The following is a 23778-nucleotide window of genomic DNA, read 5'->3' as shown; positions in this document are numbered from 1 at the left end:
GGGGTATACTCCCTGGCTTGGACAAGGCTGAGGCCTAAACTGAGGTAGATAAAGGGGGAATCTAGAGATCTGGCTCTCCCACACTACACAACCCCTCTGTATTAGTCTCAGCTCACCCCTGGCACAATCAAGCTGGTTCCAGCACCCTAGGTTAGTCTCTCAGGGCTCCACAGGGCCTTAGGCGCCCTCTATTCCACTTACTGCCTTTTTTATGAAGCTCCGACGCAGCTGGAGTCGTGTCGACGCCGTGAGGCGGCTCCGGTTCGATGTCGGCGGCCTCGGCGCAATGTCAGTTCTTGACGACGTCGATAGGCGGCTCCGGTTCGATGTCGGCGGCCTCGGCTCGATGTCGATCTCCGATTCGATGACGTCGGCCGGCCTTGGCTCGATGTCGACTTCCGTCGGCTCCGGAGTGCGATCTCCACTCCTGACCTCCGGTGCTCCTCTCCTCGGGTTCCGGCGACTCCGGAGTGCGACCTCCACTCCCGACCTCCGGCACGATTCTCTTCAGGTTCCGGCGACTCCGGAGTGCGATCTCCACTCCCGACCTCCGGCACGCTTCACCTCGGTCTCCGGCGACTCCGGAGGGCGGACTTCACTCCCCCGTCGACGCCGATCACTTGACCTCAGGTGTCTTCCTCCCCGACCTCTGGTACTCTCCACGACCTCCGTCGGCGCCCTCTCTCGACCTCTGGCGGCTCCGGGTACGACGTCTGCTTTCCAGTCAGCGCCGCTTCTCCACCTCGGGCTCCAGGTCTCAGGCTTCTCGACGTCGGACTCCAGGGAAACCAATAAACAGGTCAGATTCTTGCTTTTCTTTACTTCTAAGGCCTGTTCCTGCTGTCCAGGTCCTTAAGATGGTTTTTCTTGCTTTCTCCCACACAGGGCTCCAGGCTGGGCTCAGTCAGTAGGGACTAGTATCAAGGGTGGGTTTATGGACCCCACTCCAGGCACAAGTTTCCACCCCTGCTGCCTCACTCCTTCCTCCTTCAGGTTTCTGCTGCTCTCTCTTCACCAGTCAGGTGCCAACTGCCAGCTCCAACTGTCAACTCTGGCTTAGCTTCCCAACATTCCAAACCGCCTCCAACTGTCACAGGGTTCCAGAATGTTGCAGAAGGTTCTAGTAGGTTCCAGTGGGTTCTGATGATGTCACAGGTGGCCACCATTTTGTGCTCCAGGCCCTCAGACAGAAGTTCCAGGGGTAGATAAAATGGCTCCCTGAATCTGCATCAATACGAAAAAGTCTGGTGGTTCCCAAAAAGGAAAAATACTAACAGGGTTTGAGGCAAAAGTGGGACAAAATAAATAATGATGAGGAGGGACCACCCAAAGGGCTGACAGGTCTAACACATACCATTTCCATAAGTTTGCCATGGCTGTTCAACGTTAATGTTACTGGGGAGCCAAGAGCCCCAAGTCAGTAACCCAATCGGAATACAATCGTACTGGTGGTCCTGTAACACCAGTGATAAACAAGTGTATCTACTCTGGGTGCTCCCCAATAAGCACTGACGTTGGACCACCAGACCTCAAGATATCCCTTGAGTGTGTCTGCCTTTGACTGCGGTGTGTCCAGCTCCCCAGTAAGCTCTGACCTTGGACCACGGACCCCAAAAAATACATTAAGTGTGTCTTTTGACTGCGGTGTGTCCAGCTCCCCAGTAAACTCTGACCTTGGACCACCAGACCTCAAGATATCCCTTGAGTGTGTCTGCCTTTGACTGCGGTGTGTCCAGCTCCCCAGAAAGTGCATTGTCTTCATCTCTGTTTGGCTTCCCTGCTTCTGAACACCACCTTGTTTTCCAGAGTGCCGAGGTGATGAATGGGGCTGCACAGGATGTATACAGAATGCCAGATCCTACGCCTTGTCCGGTTAATGAGGCTGGAGAACCCCAGAACCTTCGCATACCCTCCACAGAGCAGAGCACGGAGGAGACTATCAATATCAATCTGGTAAGTGTGATCCCTCTGTGCACTACTGATGTTTTCTGTTGAAAATAGACTGGCGGTGACTCCTGCCATAGGTCGGTACAAATGTGGTGAAGAGACGTAGTGTAATAGGATTCTTCATGTTTAGTTGAGGGGTAGTGTTGTGGGGTGCTTTGTATGGTGGAAGATGGACTGAAACCACCTGAAACACTCATGATTGCCATAGTCTGAGCACAAGAAACTCCAGTTATAGTCAAATCTATGGGGAGGATACCCAAGAGATGATTTTCCTTCAAATGTTAAGTGATGCAGTTATTTAAAAACACATTGCTCCAGTTCAAACAATCAGAATAATTTTTTTAGGGTGAAAGTGTTGCCTTTCCACTCATGCACTTTCTTTACATTGGCCAAAACAAGTTGAAGCAGTTAATTCAAGAATGCCCTGGACCAGCAAGAATTTGATATCTCACATTCGGTCTGGTAACTCTAGTCAGCGGTTCATCCAAACTGAGAAAGCACAGACTGTAGATATGGCTATCGGTTCCAAAGCCTGTGGTCAATCCCATCAAGTTACAAGTAGGGGTTGCTTTTATCTTCACCATATTTTTGTGAACCGTTTTCGGGAGTTTGAGGCGGTTAGTTTCAGGAAACTTTTAAATATTTCAATAAACCACCACGCCGTAATATATATACTTTTCAAACCCTAGCCCCAGACTCTTCTCAATTTCTGTAAAGACAACTAATTAGAAAGTTCTTGTCATGCGCAGTCCATTCTTAGACTACAGAAGTAAGGTAAGATCTAAGCTAAAGCAATTTCTAATAGACTCATTTTGTGCTAGCCCTCAAGAAACCACCTGAATCTAAACCAGTTGGGTAGGTTCTTCTTCTAATGTTCTTTTACTATGCATTCCCAAAAGCGATGCAGACCTCAAGGAGAGTGGCCAGATGACAAATAGAGATTTTTCACATGCACATACCTTCCATATTTTCTGTCATATATTGGGATCTGGAACTTGCTTATTTTCCGATTGTGCGGCTACTGGCAGCCAGATGGCAAGAAGCAGTTGAGAGATCGGCTACCCTTTAAGGTGCATTATGGGAGCTATCCCTTTCATTGGTGTCACCAACACTCCGATATGTAGTGGTTCAGTCAGTGATCTACCATTTATTCGTCCTAATATCTTGCCTAACAAGCATTGGCAAAGCTAATGGGCCTCGTCTATGCAAGAGTTTGGGCTTTGCCAATGTGTAATGTAATGTAAACAAAATTTATAGAGCGCACTGCAACCCGTTGGGCATCCTGGCGCTAAAAAGGGAAAGACAATAATAGACAACTGTGATCTAAAACAGCTAAAGGTTAAGTTCTAGGAAAGAGCCAAAATTTGTATTTGTTTACGAAAGGGCAAAAGATCGTTTATCTGTATATGTGTTATAGCCTTGTTGTACACCAGCATGAATTAAACTTACTGGCATGGAGTGGAGTGGAGATGAGTGTTGTAGAGTGGCGTATCGAGGAGTAGAGTGGAGTATCAAGGAGTAGATTGGAGTGTTGTAGAGTAGAATAGAGTGGAGCCGAGTGTCGAGGATTGGAGTAGAGTGAGGTGGAGTGTCGAGGAGTGGAGTGTCGAGGAGTAGAGTAGAGTGGAGTGGAGTGTCAAGGATTTGAGTGGTTTGTCGAGGATTAGAGTGGAGTGTTGAGGAGTGGCGTGGAGTGGCATAAAGCACAGTGGAGTTGCGTATAGTGGAGTAAAGTAGCGTGGAGTGAAATAGAGGGAATTAGTAGAGTGGAGTAGAGTGTCCTGAAGGATCATAGAGTGGAGTAAAGTATGGTGGTGTAGAGGGAGTTGCGTAGAGTAGAGTCGAGTGCCATAGAGTGGAGTAGAGTGTCTGAAAGAGGAGGGTCGAAAAGTAGAGGGTCGTGGAGTGAAGTGGAGTAGAAAAGGGTGGAGTAGAATCTCACAGAGTGGAGGGGCATACGATGTCATGGAGCGGAGTGGAATGTCGTAGCGTAGAGTAGCGGGGCGTAAAGTGGAAGGGCATAGAGTGTCATAAAGTGGAGGGGCATAGAGTGTCCATGCAGAGTAGAGTGGAGTAGTGTTGTGGAGTGTTGTAGAGTGGAGCAAAGTGGCACAATGCGGAGTAAAGTGGCATAGAGTGGAGTGGCATGGAGTTGAGTCAAGTGGTGTGGAGTGTAGTGACCTAGAGTGGCGTGTAGTGTCATGGAGTTGCGGGTTGTAGAGTGGAGGGTCTTAGAGTGTCGTTGAGTGGTGTGCCTTAGAGTGTAGAGGCATGTAGTAGCGTAGAGTGGAGTAAAGTGTTATGGATTGGAGTGGTGTGGAGGGCCTTTATGTTTGCGCATGCTCTGAAAGTGCATTTGTCTGCAATTGTCGCGAGAGCGTCAGCGTGTCAGCAGTATTACATAACCCACTAACCTGAGCCAGCCAGCAGGAACGATGTAGGAGATGTATATCCCCCTTCTTCTCCCCTCCACTGACACCCACCAAGGGATAAAACCAGAGTGGTGCGGGAAAGCGGCGGGGAGAAAAGGGAGGAGAAGGGACAATGGCCTGGGTCCAAGGCAGGTCTTCGGATCTGAGGCAGGGAATGCAGGGACGAATTCTAGGCGGGGTCTGGCACGGATACTATGGATGAGAAAGCAAACAATGAGTCAGGAAGCACTATAGGTGAAGGAGTCTCCCACACCCTTTCCCCCACTCTCGCTAACTCACTGTTCTTATGAAGGATGTCTTCCAGTCTTCACGGAAAGGGATTCGCCTGGTGTTTAGAACCCTACTCCCTCGCAGGTGTCCCGCCTCAACAGTCTCCCCAAAAAGGATGCCAATGTCCCAAGAGAATGAGTGTCCGGAGGCTGCAAGGAGCGCTGGTATGGGCTCAGGAACGGAGGACAAGGGAGGACTCTCCAGCCCCCTACAATCCGGCGTCTTGTCCTCCTCCTAACACCCAGTATACCAGCGAGTGCCCACAACCACAATGCACTGTTCCCCGGTTCCTTCACCGCGGAGCAAACAATAATGCGAGGAGTAATGTTTCTCCCCACCGAGCGCCCAACCGCTGTTCCTGCACAGCGCGAGCGTGGAAAGCCTAACAAGCGTGTAGCCTGATGTCTCCTCGCTGTTCCTTCACAGCGGGAATGACTCAAGATCAAGGAGGAGTTTCGTGTACTCCAGTGCGGGTTTACCTGATGTCCGTTGTGCTTCGGGGATCTGTCGGTGTCCGTCGCGGCGTCTGCTGCTTGGACTCTGTCGTCCCACGTAGCATCTTTTCTCAGTGGAGTCGTTGAGGAACGTTTCCGTCGTCCGTGATCCGGGTACTACGGGGAGGGGGAGTACCTCACACGGCACTCTGGGTCTTCGCTCTGTGCGAGCTCCAAACCGGAAACTGGGGCAAGATTGTCAAGCGCCTCCTCCTAGTGGAGGAGGTCCTTTATGGATCGGTGAACGCGTACTTGGATGACGCGAGTCCTTCCGGCCTGTCCCAGGGTTTTCTGGGTTATGTAGTTCACTGCCGCTGTTTGTGGTGTTCGTGTGATCGCGACAGAACCCCCTCTCAAGGACCGCCGTCCCAGGGATCGGCCCGGCTTACCAGGGTGCGCTCTGTGGAAGGCGTCCACCAAGTCGGGGCAATGGAGATTGTGCGCCGGTTCCCAGGTTCTGTCCTCCACCCCATAACCTTTCCAATCCACCAAATACTGGACCCGCCCTCTCACTAACCTGGAGTCCAGCAGTTCGTGCACTTCATACTCCTCCTGACCTTCTATGTCCATGGGCCTCGGTCTGTCTGGGAGTCTCATGTGGACATGGCAGGGTTGTAACAACGACACGTGGAATACAGGATGTATGTGCCAAGTGAGGGGTAAGGACAATCTCATGGCCACAGGATTCACGACCTTCTCTATGCTATAGGGTCCTATGTATCGGGGCTTCAACTTATTCACCCCTTTCAGCTGGAGATTGCGGGTAGATAACCATACTTTATCTCCCACCTTATACTGAGGTTCCACAATCCTCCTTTGGTCGGCCCATTTTTTGTGTGCTGCCTGGGCTGAAGCTAAGTTGTGTTTCACCTCTATCAAGACAGCTCGGAGGTGAGCATGATGTTCTTGGATGCTGGGAAGTTTGGTTTGCACTGGCCATTCAAAAGGGAGCATGTTGGGATGATGTCCATAAAGGCAAAAGAACGGGGAACATCCCAACGTGGAATGCTCAGCGTTATTGTACGCAAATTCTGCCAGCCAGAGTAATGGGAACCACTGTATGGGATTCTGTAATGTGAAACACCGTAAGTATTGCTCAAGGGTCTGATTCAAGCGTTCAGTCTTTCCATCGGTTTGTGGTAAATATTTCGTTACCGGTACTATTTTTATGCGGTAAAGTCTATTAAGAATAACTCAGTAAATATAAGAGGCAGAATCCGTGGTATTAGAGGTTTTAAAAGGCTTTATTCCTATACAAAGGAATACAATTCGAATTGTAGGCATTCTATTCCATCACCACGAAAGTTCAGGAAGGAAGGGCATATATTATTGACAGATAGGCAGTTTTATAGAAAATACATTACAGTGAAACAGATGCAAGAGGCGTAACAGCTGATAGTATAGATAAAAGGTGCATACGTAGCTAATCGAGGCGTATACATGGGCGTAATTTAATAAACGTCATCATACATGATGTCACAAGTGGGTGGATCCATAAGAGAATCCTGCAATGTCAGCAGAAATATTTGGCAGAGATGCGCGCGCAGCCGCATGACGTGTGATTGACGTGCAACTAGAGGGTGAAGGGGACTTGACATTTAGCTCTACATGTGGAGACAGAAGTCTGGGGTTATGTCAACCTAATCCCAAATCATATCTAATATCCTATGTTTAAAGAACTGTGTTATCCAAAAAGAGAGGTCTCTTAGGATAGAATCTATTCTATACTGACTATACTGACTGTTAGTGCGTGTACAAGCGTCTAAGTGTCTACACTAGATGCGAGGGGGTAGGAATATTCCATGGTAACAGGGCTATGAATTACTTGCATGAGGACAGCGAGGCCTGGCCCTTTGCGCGGTAGCTGGAGGAATGTTTACCTAAACTACTAGACAGGAATGCTTCGGATGAGGAGCGGAGGAGATAATCTTGACGGTGAAATACAGTTTTTGGCAGGCCACAGGCTGGATCAGGCACCGTTAGCCGCACAGGGAGTAGGACAAAGTTCATGGTCACAGATGCAGGCTCAGACTGGAGCTTTCAGAGGCAGAAGGCAGGAAAAGGCTTGATGACAGAATTCGGGCCTACTCGCCTGAATCTGTAAAATGTGGAAAGTGAACCACATAAAGTCGGTGGCCTTTCATACTTAGGAATGGAATATCTGACCCATTCATGGCGGATCTGAAAGAGGACATGTTGACGGTGGACGCACATATATTTGCGTCTTCAAAACTGGAGCAGGAGGGAACATACATGTACTTATAGCATGCACATGGAGCCGTTGGGGTCTACGATAGGGGACATAACTGATCACAAAATTCATATTTCCTCATTCCCTCCTTGTCCCCTACGGACCCTCAGGAGATATCGATCTTCATCAATCCATCGATCTGTTCATATAGCATCATTTGTTCTTCTTTCTTCTTCCGGGATCTCGAACGAAAACCTGGATGTGGGATACACGAGGTGGCACACAGACCACAAATCGCTGGCCCACATTGTAGACATAAGCAGCAACTGAATAGTATGAGAAAGCCAATACCTAGGAAGGATAGGATTCTCCATCCCCAGGCTGACAACACGCCCCAGAACCAACCGGACCAAGTCCAGGTGCCTGGACTCTGGTGTATCTGGCTTACAATCTTATGAAGGCGGGTTATGGCTTTATATACTGACGGCGAATTTTCTGGTATGAAAATGCAGCAACTTGATCCGATGACCCTACAAGCTCCGCCCCTATCGGCCAGGATGACGTCAAGGACAAGACGATTTTGAAGCACAACAATCCGCATAGCAGACTGCTCTTCTGTTAAATTGCCTAAGGCGGAAATAGTTTCGTTCACTACTGCTTCAAGGGTTCTGGTTAATCTACGTATCAGTTTACTATTAGTGACTGTACCTATATAAGGAAAGAAACCTTTATTGAAATCTGTGTATTTTTCCCATGCTGTTTCAGTGTAATCGACAATTGGGAGATCTCTCTGCTGTCTATTGTGTACTAAATGGGTATTTCTATGATAATCAGGAGGAGCTAGGAAAACAGGTGGCAGAAGGAATGCTATGTAACAGGTACCATCCCAATCTAGAGGTAGACGTATATATGCGGTCTGGCCACATATAAAGTAGGAATGGCGAGAAGCTCTAAATGTAGACTTGCCTTGATCACTGAATTTTATTACAGTGGTGCATTTACTATGGCCCATGAGTATGGAACCATTCTTTCTTATACATAATTCCCCTTTTACTGGGAATACTGACATGGCGGGCAAGATTGGTGTAGCTTCAGATTCAACGTTCAGGATCATGAGGTTAAGTGTAAAATTACCTAATCCATATACTTCATTTTCTAGATCAGTTCCTGTTCTTTTGGGAAGTCCCTCCTTGTTAGGGTAGCAGACTTTAAGCAAAACTAAGTTCAGGTTTCCCCATACCCAGTTGTCTTGATAAACTGCGGAATTTGAATCTAGGAAATTAATCAAACTAAACCATGCTCCACAGGAGCCATTGTGTGTGAACGGATAGGGAAAGAGGGGCAAAACTCCTTTATAGTTCTGATAGGGAGGGAGTCGGCCGCATATCCAACAATTTGTGGCATTGCTGGTTTGATGGGAATGATGTAACATACTAATGAATGTGTTGTTGCGCAGCGCAAATCTATAGGACAACTCATGCGGAGGTAATTCGCTAAAAGAATGTTCTGCAGTTACATTGTAAGCACGCTTAAGAATAGGGTAATACATGTGCAATAGGATGCTGACAATGATGATCAGAAGACTTAGAAAAAACAAAATTAATAATGTTACTGTGCAGTGACTACGAAATGATTTACAATACGCATGCTTTTTAAGCTGCGTCTGATGATTTCTTTCTCTATTCCGGTCTAGAGGATACATGTCAGAGACAAATTCAACCGATTCACCTTGGAGAGGACTTAAACAATCAAATTGTCTGACTTACTAGACCTCAATTTTAGTTTGTAAAGTTCTGAGTTCGACTGCTCAACCAAGGGGAGCTTTGAGTCTGTCTGTGAGGGAATACAGGGTTGAGTATTCACACTGGATGGTAGTCCATAAAATTTCTTGATATGACTCGAGTGCAACCACCCTTTCCGTCCCTCGATCTTCACGGCTGTCCTTGTAGTGAGTAGAACCAACTTCGGTGACTTCCACCTAGGATCCAGTTGGGTCTTTCTGTCAAAATTCCTGACCAAAACCAGGTCCCCAGGAACCACGTCATGGGGCTTCACCTCAGTATTATCGGGAAAAGCTGCGGCTACCTGTGAACGACAAGATTGTAGTGCAGACATCAAGGAAGCCAGGTAATCTGTCAGCATATTACAGTCAACATCAGTGATTTTGCGAGGTATAGGCGTCCCCCACATATTTGGTGGTCTACCGAAGATCACCTCGTACGGGGATAGCCCTGTTCGAGAATGTGCTACCATTCTCATGTAAAAGAGCGCAACTGGTAAGGCTACTATCCAATCGACTCCTTTTTCTCTACATATTTTGGACAATCTAATTTTCAGAGTTTGATTATGGCGTTCCACGAGACCTGCTGCCTCGGGATGTCGGACACAGTGGAATTTCCATTGGTAGCCTAATAGAAGGGAAACGTGTTTCATTAGTTCGGATGAGAACGGCTGGCCGTTATCTGAGTAGACAACACGTGGTAAACCGTACCGTGGGAAGAATTCTCGAACTAACTGTTTGGCAGTAGTCGGGGCAGTGTAATCTGAAACCGGGTATGCTTCTGTCCAACGGGAAAGAGCACAGACAACTACGAGAACATATTTGAATCCTCGACATCGTTCCATCTGGATATAATCCATCTGGAGGACTTCAAAAGCATGATCGGGAGGTTGAAATCCACCCTGTTCTACGGGGATGCTTTTACCTGGATTAAACTGACAACATATCATACAGGTACGAACTTTTTGTTTAGCTGCTGCTCGTAAATGTTTGTTGAACCAAATGTGCTGAATACTGTCTAGCATAGCTTTTTCTCCTAGGTGCGCTGGACTATGTATAGTGTTAATGATGACTTGAACCATTGAGTCGGGAAGAAACCATATAGATTTTTCCTTCGTCATCCATCCTTGATCCGTTTGGATCCCTCCTAATTCAGTCCATTTCTTTATTTCTTCTGGTGTAGCATGTGTCTGTATGTCAATTACATCAAGGGCGGGATCCTTAACTGTCATGCAATGTGTTGGTGTCGGAACTATTGTCTTTTTCATGTCAGTTGTGTGAGTCTGATTCTGAGCAGTCTGTTTAGCTGTTCTGTCAGCTAGGTCATTACCCTGAGAAATGATATCGGTAACTTTTGTGTGGGCTTTACATTTCATAATCGATATTGCAGTAGGTAGATGAATCGCGTCTAATAGGGCTTGAATGAGGGGTCCGTGTTGGATGTGGGCACCGTGAGAAGTTAAATAACCTCTCTCTCGCCACAGTACGCCGAAGTCATGGACGACTCCGAATGCATAACGTGAATCTGTGTATATGTTGACTTTTTTATTTGTGGCTTGAATACAGGCTTGTGTTAGAGCGATGAGCTCTGCTGCTTGAGCTGACAAAGTGTTAATACAATTTGTTTCAATGACTTCAGTGTCTGTTGTGACTGCGTACGCGGCCACTAACTCTCCTGTACTTGTTCTCATACATGACCCATCTACATACAATGTCAAGTCTGGATCTGACAAAGGGATATCTGTCAAGTCTTGTCTGGGTTTCGTCGTGATAGTAATGACTTCGACACAATCATGTGCCAATGGATCTGTTCCGCCTACTGGTAACAGTGTGGCAGGATTTAACGTATTACAACGTCTGATTTCTATATGTGGCTGAAACAATGTTAATTCGTAACCGGTGAGTCTCGCTATAGTCAAGTGTTGTGTTTGTGTGCGGTTCAAGAGAACCTCTACTGCGTGTGGTACTTGTACTGTCAATTGATGTCCTAACACTATGGCATCGCTTTGTCTGATTGCTAAAGCTGTTGCTGCCACTGATTTCAGGCACGCAGGGAGTGCCTGAGCTACTGGATCTAATGTACTAGAGAAATAAGCACATGGTTTGTGTGATCCTGCTTGTTCCTGAGTGAGTACTGACAAGGCAGTACCTTTGCGTTCTGTAACAAAGAGTGTAAACTGTTTACTGTAACATGGTGTTGCTAGGACAGGTGCTTGGCATAAAGCTTTCTTTAAGCTTTCAAAGGCATGTGTATGTTCTTGAGTCCAAGGGAGGACAGTCGATGTGGCTGCCTCCTGTGTTGTCAACTGGATGAGTGGTTTTGCTAGAAATGCATATTGAGGGATCCACTGCCTACAGTATGAAGTGAGGCCTATAAAAGCCCGCACCTCCTTTTGTGTCTTGGGTGGCGGCATGTTAGCAATTAACTGGATGCGGTCGGGTGTAAGCTGCCTTCCCTCCTTGGACAGCGAGTGCCCAAGGTAAACAACTCGCTGGACACAGAATTGCAGCTTGGAAGGGGACACCTTGTGCCCCTTGTCGGCCAGAAATTTTAAAACCGTCAGTGACGCTGTTTCACATTCAGGTTCGCTTCGGGCGGTGATCAGCAGATCATCGACATATTGAAGCAAGGCAGTGTTAACTGGCATGTGTATACTGTCAAGTTCTCGTTTCAGTGCTTGGCTATAGATGCTGGGGCTTTCTGTAAATCCTTGAGGTGCGCGTGTGAATTTAAAACTTCGTCCATTTAAACTGAATCCGAACAGATATTGACTTTCCGGATCGATTGGGACACTAAAGAAAGCATTCTTGAGATCAATTACAGTGAAGAACGTTGCTTCTGAGTCAATAGCTGTGAGTAATGAAGAGATATCTGGGACCACAGGGTATTGTGGTACAATACATTTATTTAATTCGCGCAGATCAATAACTAATCGATATACTGGTGGTGCTTTTGGATCCGTTCTTTTAAGAATCGGAATTATCGGGGAATTACATACATTGGAGTCGGTTTCGACAACCACTCCTTGTGCAATGAGCTCGTCAATGATTTGCAGTAAAGCCACTACAGCATCTGGTGGTAACTTATATTGTCGCATTCGTGGTAGTACTATTCCTGTTTTCAGTGTGACTCGATATGGTGTAATGTTCATGCAACCAACATCAGTGGGGCCTTGTGCCCATAAATGTGTAGGTAAATTCTGCAGTCGGTGATCCATGTCTCTGGATACGTAGTGACCTTTAAAGTCACGTAAAAATAGTCGTACTCCTTCCGGAGAACAACATATTATGGCTCCTAGAGCTTTCAATGTTTTTATACCTAACAAGTTTTCTGGACATGATTTAGTAAGCAATAAATCTGTAGTACGTGTCAATGGACCGACTGTAAGTGGAAGAGGTTGTGTTACGTCATTTATTATAGGTTTTCCTGAGAATCCAAGGGAAATATTCTGTGAGCCTGAGAGGGGTGCCCCTGGAACTTCACTGCGTCTTATAGTTGTTCTGCTTGCCCCTGTATCAAGTAAAAACTTTCTGTCTTCCCCTAATAGTTCACTATGTACATAAGGTCCCTCTTGGTCTACAGGAACCTCAATAAGGGGTAAGCCAACTTCCCTCTCATGGCTATCTCATGAGTATCGCTGATAATCGGGATAATCTGTTTGTGCGTACTGATACATCTGTTGTGTTGTTGCTTGTGTTGCAGCAATAGGCTGCGCTTGTGGTGGTGCTACGATCTGTTGTGGAGCTGCCTGTTGTGGAGCTAATTGTTGCGGAGCTAACCTAGGTTGTGCATGCTGAGGGATTTGTTGTTGATTCTGATCCTGTCTAGGTGGACGTGGTCTTTCCTGCGTTCTCCCTGTGGCAATATTATGTTTCAGGACTGGACAATCGTGTATATAATGACCTTGTTGTTTACAATAGTTGCATGTCCCTTTCGCAGGACCTGCGGAATCACCCTTTTGATGACTATCGGCTGGAACTGACTGTGCAACAAGCATTTTCATTTTTGTATCTTTCATACGTCTTTGTTCGTGTTCTTGTTCTTCCCTAATTCTATTGTGGTGATATTGTAACATCTGTAACATCTGTGATGGGGTATTACCTTGCCAGGTACTTTCGAATTTCAATACTCTATTCTTGACTTGCAGCAGAGAATTTTCGACTAATTTTGTCACAAACAGATGTGGATATGACTCGCTACTTGCTTTTATGCCACTATTTATACCAAAACATTTTTCAAATCGGGAATAGAAATCACTAGTGTCTTCATCTGGCTTTTGTTTACAGGCTGAGATTGCACCCCAGTCTTCCTTTTTCGTAGTTAATAAACGTGGCAGTACCTGTATTAGTAATCCTGCTAGTGCTGTAGTCTTTTCCCCAAGCCCTGCTCCTGCAGCTCAGGCCTTTTCTTCGTTTTCTAATGCTGTCCAATCTATCTTTTGGTCTCCCACCTCCCATTCCTTTTCTTTGAGTTTCTCATAAACACCGGCGGGTAATAGGACTTTTAATATTTTCATAATGTCGGGGTAGGTATACTCTCCCATGAGTAACATGTCTTTTATCTCACGGTGGAAACCTGCTGGGTCCTTGTCATGGCTGGGTACTACTTTCTTCATTTCTAATAATTCCAGTTTAGTTATAGGCGTGTACACAAACACGCGTGTAAAATTATCACCGGCACCTCTGATTGGGTGCACTTCGCGTAACGGGTTCTGTCTATCTATGTGATACATTTTTCTTCCCATGATGGGAACTGGAACGTGTTCTGGGCATACGAAATTTAAATATTGGTTTCGGGATTCTAGAATTTCCTTAATCAAATCAGTACCTGACCCTCTCCATGTATTCGTGAGTAGTTCTGTCAATATGTCAGGTAAGGGTCCTGGATCGGAGTGTTGGCTTTTATATAATATAAGGAGGTGTTGAATCATGTATATACTAGCTAAGCGCTGTTCGTATGGGTCAAGATTCAGAAACGTGTGTGCAAGTACATCATCATTGTATTCGCCGGGACTGTCAGCCCATTGTACTGCTGATCTGGCTAATTCTTGTTCGTCCATGGAATCGAGCATATGGTACCCCCTTCGATCTCGGAGTAATTTATCAGCGGCTTGGAATAGGTGTTCAGGGGATTTTGTATTTAACATAGGGTTTGGAAAATGTCTATTATATTCTGGACGTATTGGACGTATCGGGTCGTTAAAACCTCTGGTATTATTATGGGGTCTTCCTCTACCTACATAAGCTATCGTTTCTAATTGCTCTGATTCTTGCTCCTCCTCTTCTTCTGATTCTACTCTGTCTGTTTCTCGTCTTTCTTTTTGTATTCGTTCTACTTCCTTGCGGATCTTTCGACACATGGCGATTATACACGCCTGTCTATCATGTTTCTCTTCTGATATGTTCTGACCCCATTTGGCAAGTCTTTGCATGGTATCGTGATCTGCCCCAGGTCTGTCTTGATTCCTAATTACACAATTTATGAAAAAACGTAGTAGTTGTCTTTGGACATCCACTTTCTGGTATTCCATAGCTTCGTTAATACTTTCTGGACCTCGCCCTGTTTGGACAAAGCGATATATTTCGTCTAAGTGTTCACCCATTCCTGGTATCGTCATTAAATATAATGTAGCTCGTCTTATACGTAGTGATGATATGAGCAATTTATCCTGTCTACCTGGTACTGGGTCGTATCTACAATCCACAAGCTGCTCTTTAAACATGTCGGATGTCGCTAGTTGGGGTGTACGTTGGAGTGCTAAATCTCTAAGAGTCTGTTTATTTCGCGGCGGTGTGGCAAACATGTCTGTCGTACCTCCTGTAGCACCATCTGAGGTGCTAGGCACGAAAGGATTCGTTGGGCGTAGGATAGAGATTGTAGATGCGGGAAAAACTGTAGAAACGGACGGACCTGTTGGAACTTGTGTAGGAGTTTGTAGTTGCGGGGATACAGACGAATGCTCTTAGTGTTGAACACCATCGGCAAGCGGTGTGGGTGGTATGGCATTAGCATACTCGGGAGCTGCGTCATCTAAATAGGAGGAAAGGAAAACGTCTTTTGCTGTTTTGGGATGTGTTTTGGGATGTGCTTTTATCGGGAGCAATGGAGGAGTTAAATCTTTTGGTATTTCCGGGGTAGCCTTAGGTAACCCTTCGGCCAGAAGAGGATACATACCATTCATAAGAGTGTTTCTTTGTCTATCTACTTGTTCTGATTTTACTCGGGTACCTTCCTCAAGTAATAGATTTTCTCGGGTTTTATTTGAATTCTCTCTACCTTTCTCTTCCTGTCTGAGTGCTTTTTCTGTACGTCTATATGATTCTTTACGCCATAATTCAATGGCATCTTTCTGTGACTGTCTGGCTTTCTTTTTCCATAATTCTTCTTCTACTCTCATGATGCAATCTGCATCCCAGGTCCCCGCTGCGGGCCATCTCTGACTCTCTGGTAATTCTTTGGTGTAGTCCACCCATAAATCAAGAAATAATACGGCATCTAGGCCATGCTTATGATACATAAAGTACCCTGGAGTGTCCCTAGGTGGGATGGGAACAGCTTCTTCGAGTACACCTTTTCTAGTTTTGATCTGTCTTAGTTTCGAGAAGAGCGGCATTTTTAGACCTTATTACTAGAACACACTTTATACAAGAAAACACAATAATGAACAGTCATTCACGCCACAATATATAGAACGTATTTAAAACATTTAACACTTAACAGTTTTACGAACAATGATAACTAATAGAAAACTAGTTACTGACATTATACCGACACTAGATAATACTTATTTATACTTATTTATATGCAAAACATACTATATATACTGCTAAACAGTACAGATACACTGCTAAAACAGTGCAGACCGGATTTGTGTACGCAAACCCGTCTTGACCGGCACAGACTATGTGCACGTTAAATGCCTCCCCGGTAATGGTACTCACCGGGTAGCTCGGAACGGAAGGCCTCGGAACGGAACTGAAACTGGACCGGACTGGACTCGACTCGACTGGACTCGGAACTTCGGAACCTGGTGGGCCTCTGTATACCTCGGATCTTGCTCTCTCAGCTAGGCTCTGGTCGGGATACTTCGCACTTCTCACCGCCTCGTCTGGGTGTTGATCGCAGCCTCAGTCGTCCCCGCTTGGCCGGAGGGAGATACAGGAAATCCTGCAGATACGCGTTTTTGTCCGTTCAGCTGTGGCAGGAGACCGGGCCTGCAACGCACCGCCGGCGCGTGAGATGAGAAAGTGTCCCTATTCGGGCGCCAATTTATGTGGTAAATATTTCGTTACCGGTACTATTTTTATGCGGTAAAGTCTATTAAGAATAACTCAGTAAATATAAGAGGCAGAATCCGTGGTATTAGAGGTTTTAAAAGGCTTTATTCCTATACAAAGGAATACAATTCGAATTGTAGGCATTCTATTCCATCACCACGAAAGTTCAGGAAGGAAGGGCATATATTATTGACAGATAGGCAGTTTTATAGAAAATACATTACAGTGAAACAGATGCAAGAGGCGTAACAGCTGATAGTATAGATAAAAGGTGCATACGTAGCTAATAGAGGCGTATACATGGGCGTAATTTAATAAACGTCATCATACATGATGTCACAAGTGGGTGGATCCATAAGAGAATCCTGCAATGTCAGCAGAAATATTTGGCAGAGATGCGCGCGCAGCCGCATGACGTGTGATTGACGTGCAACTAGAGGGTGAAGGGGACTTGACATTTAGCTCTACATGTGGAGACAGAAGTCTGGGGTTATGTCAACCTAATCCCAAATCATATCTAATATCCTATGTTTAAAGAACTGTGTTATCCAAAAAGAGAGGTCTCTTAGGATAGAATCTATTCTATACTGACTATACTGACTGTTAGTGCGTGTACAAGCGTCTAAGTGTCTACACTAGATGCGAGGGGGTAGGAATATTCCATGGTAACAGGGCTATGAATTACTTGCATGAGGACAGCGAGGCCTGGCCCTTTGCGCGGTAGCTGGAGGAATGTTTACCTAAACTACTAGACAGGAATGCATCGGATGAGGAGCGGAGGAGATAATCTGGAAGGTGAAATACAGTGTTTGGCAGGCGACAGGCTGGATCAGGCACCGTTAGCCGCACAGGGAGTAGGACAAAGTTCATGGTCACAGATGCAGGCTCAGACTGGAGCTTTCAGAGGCAGAAGGCAGGAAAAGGCTTGATGACAGAATTCGGGCCTACTCGCCTGAATCTGTAAAATGTGGAAAGTGAACCACATAAAGTCGGTGGCCTTTCATACTTAGGAATGGAATATCTGACCCATTCATGGCGGATCTGAAAGAGGACATGTTGACGGTGGACGCACATATATTTGCGTCTTCAAAACTGGAGCAGGAGGGAACATACATGTACTTATAGCATGCACATGGAGCCGTAGGGGTCTACGATAGGGGACATAACTGATCACAAAATTCATATTTCCTCAGGTTTGTGGATGGAAGCTCGTAGATGTTCGTGCATCAATAGTGAGTGATTCACAGAGCGCTTTCCAGAAACGGGATGTGAACTGGGATCCCCTGTCCGTGATTATAACACTGGGTATCCCATGTGCCCTGACAACGTGTTGCAGAAAGACAAGCGCTAACTCTGCCGAAGAAGGGAGTTTCTTCAAGGGGACGAAATGTCCCATCTTTATCAGATGATCTACAAGCACCAGTATGACTGTATATCCCTCGCAGGGGGGCATTTCCACGATGAAATCCATCGAGATGGTGTGCCATGGTCGCGGTGGAATAGGAATGGGCCGTAGAAACCCTGTAGGTTTTTTATGTATTGCCTTGCTTTGAGCGCACACGGAACACGTTTTTACGTACTCTTGAGTGTCCTTTCTCAAAGTAGGCCACCAGTATGATCTCTCGATGCATGTGATGGTTTTATAACTACCCAAATGGCCTCCTAAAGGTGTATCATGCGTCCACTTCAGCACCCTTGTTTGTAACACTGGGTCCGGAATAAACAAAGCGTGAGAGTGATACAGAAGACTATCCATTTCCTGTCGTCTGTCAGGGTCTTCAGATATCCATTTGTGTGCGTCCACTCCTGCCACAGCTATTCTCAAGTTGTCCAAGAACTCATGGGAAGAGACCTGTGCGATTGTCTTGTCAAGAACGGTCTTATCCGGGAGGATACATGGTGGTTCCTTTTCCTCCGTTTCCATAGGTCCTTCAGGTTCTTCAATCCGGGACAGTGCATCTGCCTTCCCATGTTGCGGTCCCGGGCGATATTTGATAACAAAATCAAAGTCCGCAAAAAACAGAGTCCATCGCAGTTGTCTGGGGGTCAAAGCCTTAGCTGTTTTAAGAAATAGAAGATTACGATGGTCTGTGAAGATTTCGACTGTGTGTCGGGCTCCCAAAAGGTAATGTCTCCATTCCTCACAAGCTCGCTTTATCGCTAACAACTCCTTGTCAGTGACTGAATAATTGATCTCACAAGGGGACAGCTTTTTTGAATAATAGGCAACGGGATGGAGTTGTCCCGTTTCCGGATGTCGCTGGGAGAGTACTCCTCCAATGGCGTACTGTGAGGCGTCTGTCTCCAGAATAAACGGGAGTTGTATATCAGGGTGCCTTAAGATGGGAGCTTGTGTGAACCTGTCCTTCAGGGCTTGGAAGGCCTGTTCCGCTTCTGTTCCCCATTGGAACGGAGTATTTTTTCTCAGTAACTTCGAGATCGGTGTGAGGATTCTTGAGAAGTCTTTAATGAATCGCCGATAATAATTTGCGAAACCTAAGAATCTCTGCACTGCCTTGACGTTGTGTGGGGTCTTCCAGTCTGTGATCGCCTGTACCTTGCCATGGTCCATCTGGAACCCCCGGGAGTTGATGATATAACCTAGAAAGGCTACCTCCTCCGCATGAAACAAGCATTTCTCCAATTTTGCGAATAAGGAATGTTGTTGTAACCTGTCCAGTACTGCTGTCACATGTTGCACATGATCTTTTAGAGAGGTGGAATATATCAAAAAATCGTCTAGATATACCACACAAAAAGTGTCCAAGAATCCTCGAAGCACCTCGTCCATAAAATATTGAAAGGCAGCCGGGGCATTACATAGCCCAAAAGGCATGACCATGTACTCGTATAAACCAAACTTGGTTCTAAAAGCGGTCTTCCACTCATCCCCCTGTTTTACGCGGATCAGGTGATAAGCCCCTCGTAAATCGAGTTTGGTGAACCATCTTGCTCCTTTAAGTTTGTCTAGTAGCACTGGTATTAAGGGCAGGGGATATCGATTTTTGATGGTGACACGGTTGATGGCTCTGAAGTCGATGCACGGACGTAGCTCATCGCAATCCTTCTTAGGAATGAAAAAAAGCGGGGATGACGCAGGTGAAGAGGAGTGCCTTATAAATCCAGAGGCCAGGTTATCCGTAAGGTATTGTTGTAAGTATTTTGTTTCTGGTTCCGTGAGAGCGTATACTCTGCTGCAGGGTATTGCCGCACCAGGAACCAGGTCAATCCTACAGTCGTAAGAGCGATGCGGCGGAAGGCGCGTGGCTCTCTGTTTGTCAAACACCGGACGATAGTCATGATAAACGTCGGGTAAGGTGATGGTACAGCAAAATCCGGTCTCCACGCACTCGGAAGCCAGGAGGCATGCTTGTGTCTTCTCTTCCCCCATTTGGCACATGGCTTGGTGAGTACAATGTTCAAGACAGTAGGCGGACGTCAAGGAGACGGTACGTGCGGCCCAATGAATAACAGGATCATGCAAGGTTAACCAGGGCATACCCAATATGAGACGGAAGTGTGGTGCGTCGATGAGATCGAAACAAATATATTCGTAGTAGTCATTCCCAAATTTCATGAGGAGAAGGGTCGTCTGATATAAGACCGGCCCAGACGACAGAGCAGTGCCGTCCACGGCTTTGACTTCTTCAGGGTGTTTCTTCGTTTCTTGTGGGACCCCAATACTGTGCGCGTATTTTAGATCCATATAATTCCCCGTTGCCCCCGAATCCAACATCGCAGATATGTCCAAAGGGGTATCGGGGTATATCCAAAGGGTAATTCCTACGTTGAGATGTGCCACCGCCGGTTGGATGGTGTTCGCAACGGCGGGGGAGATCGCTGCTTGTTTCCCACCCGGTCCAGGGATCTCCTCCTGACTCGGGTGTGCTAGTTTTCCGATGTCTCTTCCTGGTGCACAGAAGAGACTTGCATTCTGGGGCTGCTGGTTCTTTCAGGGAGTCTCGTTCTTGCTCGGCATTCTCGAATAAAGTGCCCACTCTTCCCGCAATAGAGGCACAGTCTCATCTTCCGTCTTCTTTCCCGTTCTTCGTTCGTTAATGGTCCCTTGATTCCTCCTATCTGCATGGGTTCAGAAGTATCTGCGGGTTTTTGGGAGTCGTCTGGGGCCATCCTTGGTTGTACATACGGACCGCGGTTTTCGCTCCTACTTTTGTCTCCCTTGCGTTCTTGGAGACGATGTTCCAATTGAACCGTGAGCGTGATGAATTCCTCACAGGTGGGAGGGAGTTGTACTACCTGGGAGAGAACGTCTTTCAACTCTCCTCTCAACCCTTGATAAAACAGGGAGGTGCGCTTCTCCTGAGGCCAATCTGTCTCCACCACCAAACGATTGAAGGTGGTGATATACGTAAGTAGATCTTGAGATCCTTGTTTCAGGGTCATCAACTCTCGGTCCAATGTAAGCATATGGGATTTTCGATCAAACAGCTTCCGCATTTCGATGCAGAAGTCGGAGAAGTGATGTAACACGGGGTCGTTTCTTTCCATCAATGGGATGGTCCAACTGGCTGCGTTGCCTCCCATGTAGGACATTGTAAACGCCGTTTTTGCGGCATCATCCTGGAACACCGCGGGTTTACAAAGGAAATGCAACCGACATTGATTTAGGAATGTCTCAAACTTTTTTGGATCTCCGTAGAATCTTTCAGGAGGTGCCAGCGGTATGCCGGTGATTTGTAACACATGAACTGTAGGAACATTCTCTGTAGCGGAAGTAGGGCCCTGAGGGGAAAAAGAACCAACCCCTTTGGTTGGGTCTGGTTTGGGCCCTATACCAGGAGGAGGGAGGGTCCAGTCCTTGATGTAAACACCCGCTCCTCTACTATCGGTTTTGCCTTGGCGGGATATACCCGCTACTTCCCTCCGTAGTGTACCTACTTCGAGTTTCAGGTCTCGGTTTTCCACGCGGGATGCATGGACCTCTGCCTGTATCGCCGTGAGGCTGTCTAGAAGAGACGCAAGAACTACGTTGGTATCCATCGTTCGGGCTGGGATGCAATCTTGGGCTTGACAATCTGTCGCGAGAGCGTCAGCGTGTCAGCAGTATTACATAACCCACTAACCTGAGCCAGCCAGCAGGAACGATGTAGGAGATGTATATCCCCCTTCTTCTCCCCTCCACTGACACCCACCAAGGGATAAAACCAGAGTGGTGCGGGAAAGCGGCGGGGAGAAAAGGGAGGAGAAGGGACAATGGCCTGGGTCCAAGGCAGGTCTTCGGATCTGAGGCAGGGAATGCAGGGACGAATTCTAGGCGGGGTCTGGCACGGATACTATGGATGAGAAAGCAAACAATGAGTCAGGAAGCACTATAGGTGAAGGAGTCTCCCACACCCTTTCCCCCACTCTCGCTAACTCACTGTTCTTATGAAGGATGTCTTCCAGTCTTCACGGAAAGGGATTCGCCTGGTGTTTAGAACCCTACACCCTCGCAGGTGTCCCGCCTCAACAGTCTCCCCAAAAAGGATGCCAATGTCCCAAGAGAATGAGTGTCCGGAGGCTGCAAGGAGCGCTGGTATGGGCTCAGGAACGGAGGACAAGGGAGGACTCTCCAGCCCCCTACAATCCGGCGTCTTGTCCTCCTCCTAACACCCAGTATACCAGCGAGTGCCCACAACCACAATGCACTGTTCCCCGGTTCCTTCACCGCGGAGCAAACAATAATGCGAGGAGTAATGTTTCTCCCCACCGAGCGCCCAACCGCTGTTCCTGCACAGCGCGAGCGTGGAAAGCCTAACAAGCGTGTAGCCTGATGTCTCCTCGCTGTTCCTTCACAGCGGGAATGACTCAAGATCAAGGAGGAGTTTCGTGTACTCCAGTGCGGGTTTACCTGATGTCCGTTGTGCTTCGGGGATCTGTCGGTGTCCGTCGCGGCGTCTGCTGCTTGGACTCTGTCGTCCCACGTAGCGTCTTTTCTCAGTGGAGTCGTTGAGGAACGTTTCCGTTGTCTGTGATCCGGGTACTACGGGGAGGGGGAGTACCTCACACGGCACTCTGGGTCTTCGCTCTGTGCGAGCTCCAAACCGGAAACTGGGGCAAGATTGTCAAGCGCCTCCTCCTAGTGGAGGAGGTCCTTTATGGATCGGTGAACGCGTACTTGGATGACGCGAGTCCTTCCGGCCTGTCCCAGTGTTTTCTGGGTTATGTAGTTCACTGCCGCTGTTTGTGGTGTTCGTGTGATCGCGACAGCAATCTCTCGTAAAACAATTCCGTTGAAATAACTTCCAAGCTCCACTCTCCCTTTCCTTTTTGTCTGCTACATAAAGGTTCACAAAAAATGTAGATGTCATTCTCACATGTGTTTACTTGGAATAACTTGTGAAATTGAAGTGTCTACATGCGCGCCCTAGTTTAATTACCCACCAGGTTGATTTATGTTTTACTGTAGCTTAAGCAATATGACAAAGGGGGCTGTCATTCCTTACTTCCCTGGTGCATCACTGCCATCTGTAATAGCGAACAGGACCCTTACAGCGCTATTAAAACCCTTGATGCATAGCACAAGAAACTTGCAGTGAATTTTAGATTGCTTTTTGTCCTGTTCAAACATCTTTTAATAAAAGAAAACTTTAGTGCCATTTTAGGATTGTGGATATGTTGTTTTTCTGAAAACAATAGTTACCTTGTTAAACTTTCGCTCAAATGTAAGTCAATTCGCCCTCCTGCTGTAAAGTACACATCACTGCTCTGCATGGAACACCAGAGAGACTGACCTCTTTATAAGCACGACAGGCAACAAGCATCGACAAAGACAATTGGTTTCAATGTTTTTTTGCATGTTGCACAGCAAGCTGCTGTGCAACATAGTTTAAAGTAATAAGAAAATAGCGCTGTGACTGTCAGTGCTGGCGTAGAGTGGTATAGCGTGTCGTAGAGCGGAGTGGAGTCGAGTAGCCTAGAGTTAAGTGGCGAATTGTGGAGTGTCATGGAGTGAAGTGTTGTGGAGTGGACTGAAGTGGTGTAGATTGTAGTATAATGGAGTAGTGTAGAGTGTCATGGAGTGGGGTGGCATAGAGTGTAGTGGAGTTGGGTATAGTGGAGTTATGTAGCATGGAGTGGCAAAGATTGTAGTGTGAAGGGGCGTGGAATGGAGTAAATTAGGGAGGCATAGAGGGAGTTGCAAAGAGTAGAGTGTAGTGCCATAGAGTGGAGTGGAATAGAGTAGAATGGAGGGGGGTAGAGTGTCACAGTGTAAAGTAGAGTGTTTTGGAGTGGAGTGGAGTGGTTTGGCGTGCCGTGCCAGAGTGGTTATAGATTGGAGGGGCTTGGAGTGTCATAGAGTGGAGTGTCGTAGAGTAGAGTGGAGTAAAGTGTGATAGAGTGGAGCAGCTTAATGTCGTGGAAGGGAGGGTTATAGAATGGAGG

At 46.8% G+C, this 23778-nt stretch overlaps 1 protein-coding gene across 1 annotated transcript in view; it reads left to right on the top strand.

Moving 5' to 3' along the window:
• LIN37 (lin-37 DREAM MuvB core complex component) overlaps positions 1-23778 on the top strand; it is a 213993-nt gene that overhangs the window by 130194 nt on the left and 60021 nt on the right. Inside the window, exon 8 of the mRNA XM_085615919.1 lies at positions 1807-1953. Within this exon, the coding sequence (XP_085472045.1) occupies positions 1807-1953 (147 nt within the window). The remainder of the gene's footprint in view (positions 1-1806; positions 1954-23778) is intronic.

This window comes from Triturus cristatus, chromosome 7 (assembly GCF_964204655.1).
Source record: "Triturus cristatus chromosome 7, aTriCri1.1, whole genome shotgun sequence".
Lineage (NCBI taxonomy): Eukaryota > Metazoa > Chordata > Amphibia > Caudata > Salamandridae > Triturus > Triturus cristatus.
The sequence above is the reverse complement of the archived record's forward strand: the minus strand, read 5'-3'. Positions and strand labels throughout refer to the sequence as shown.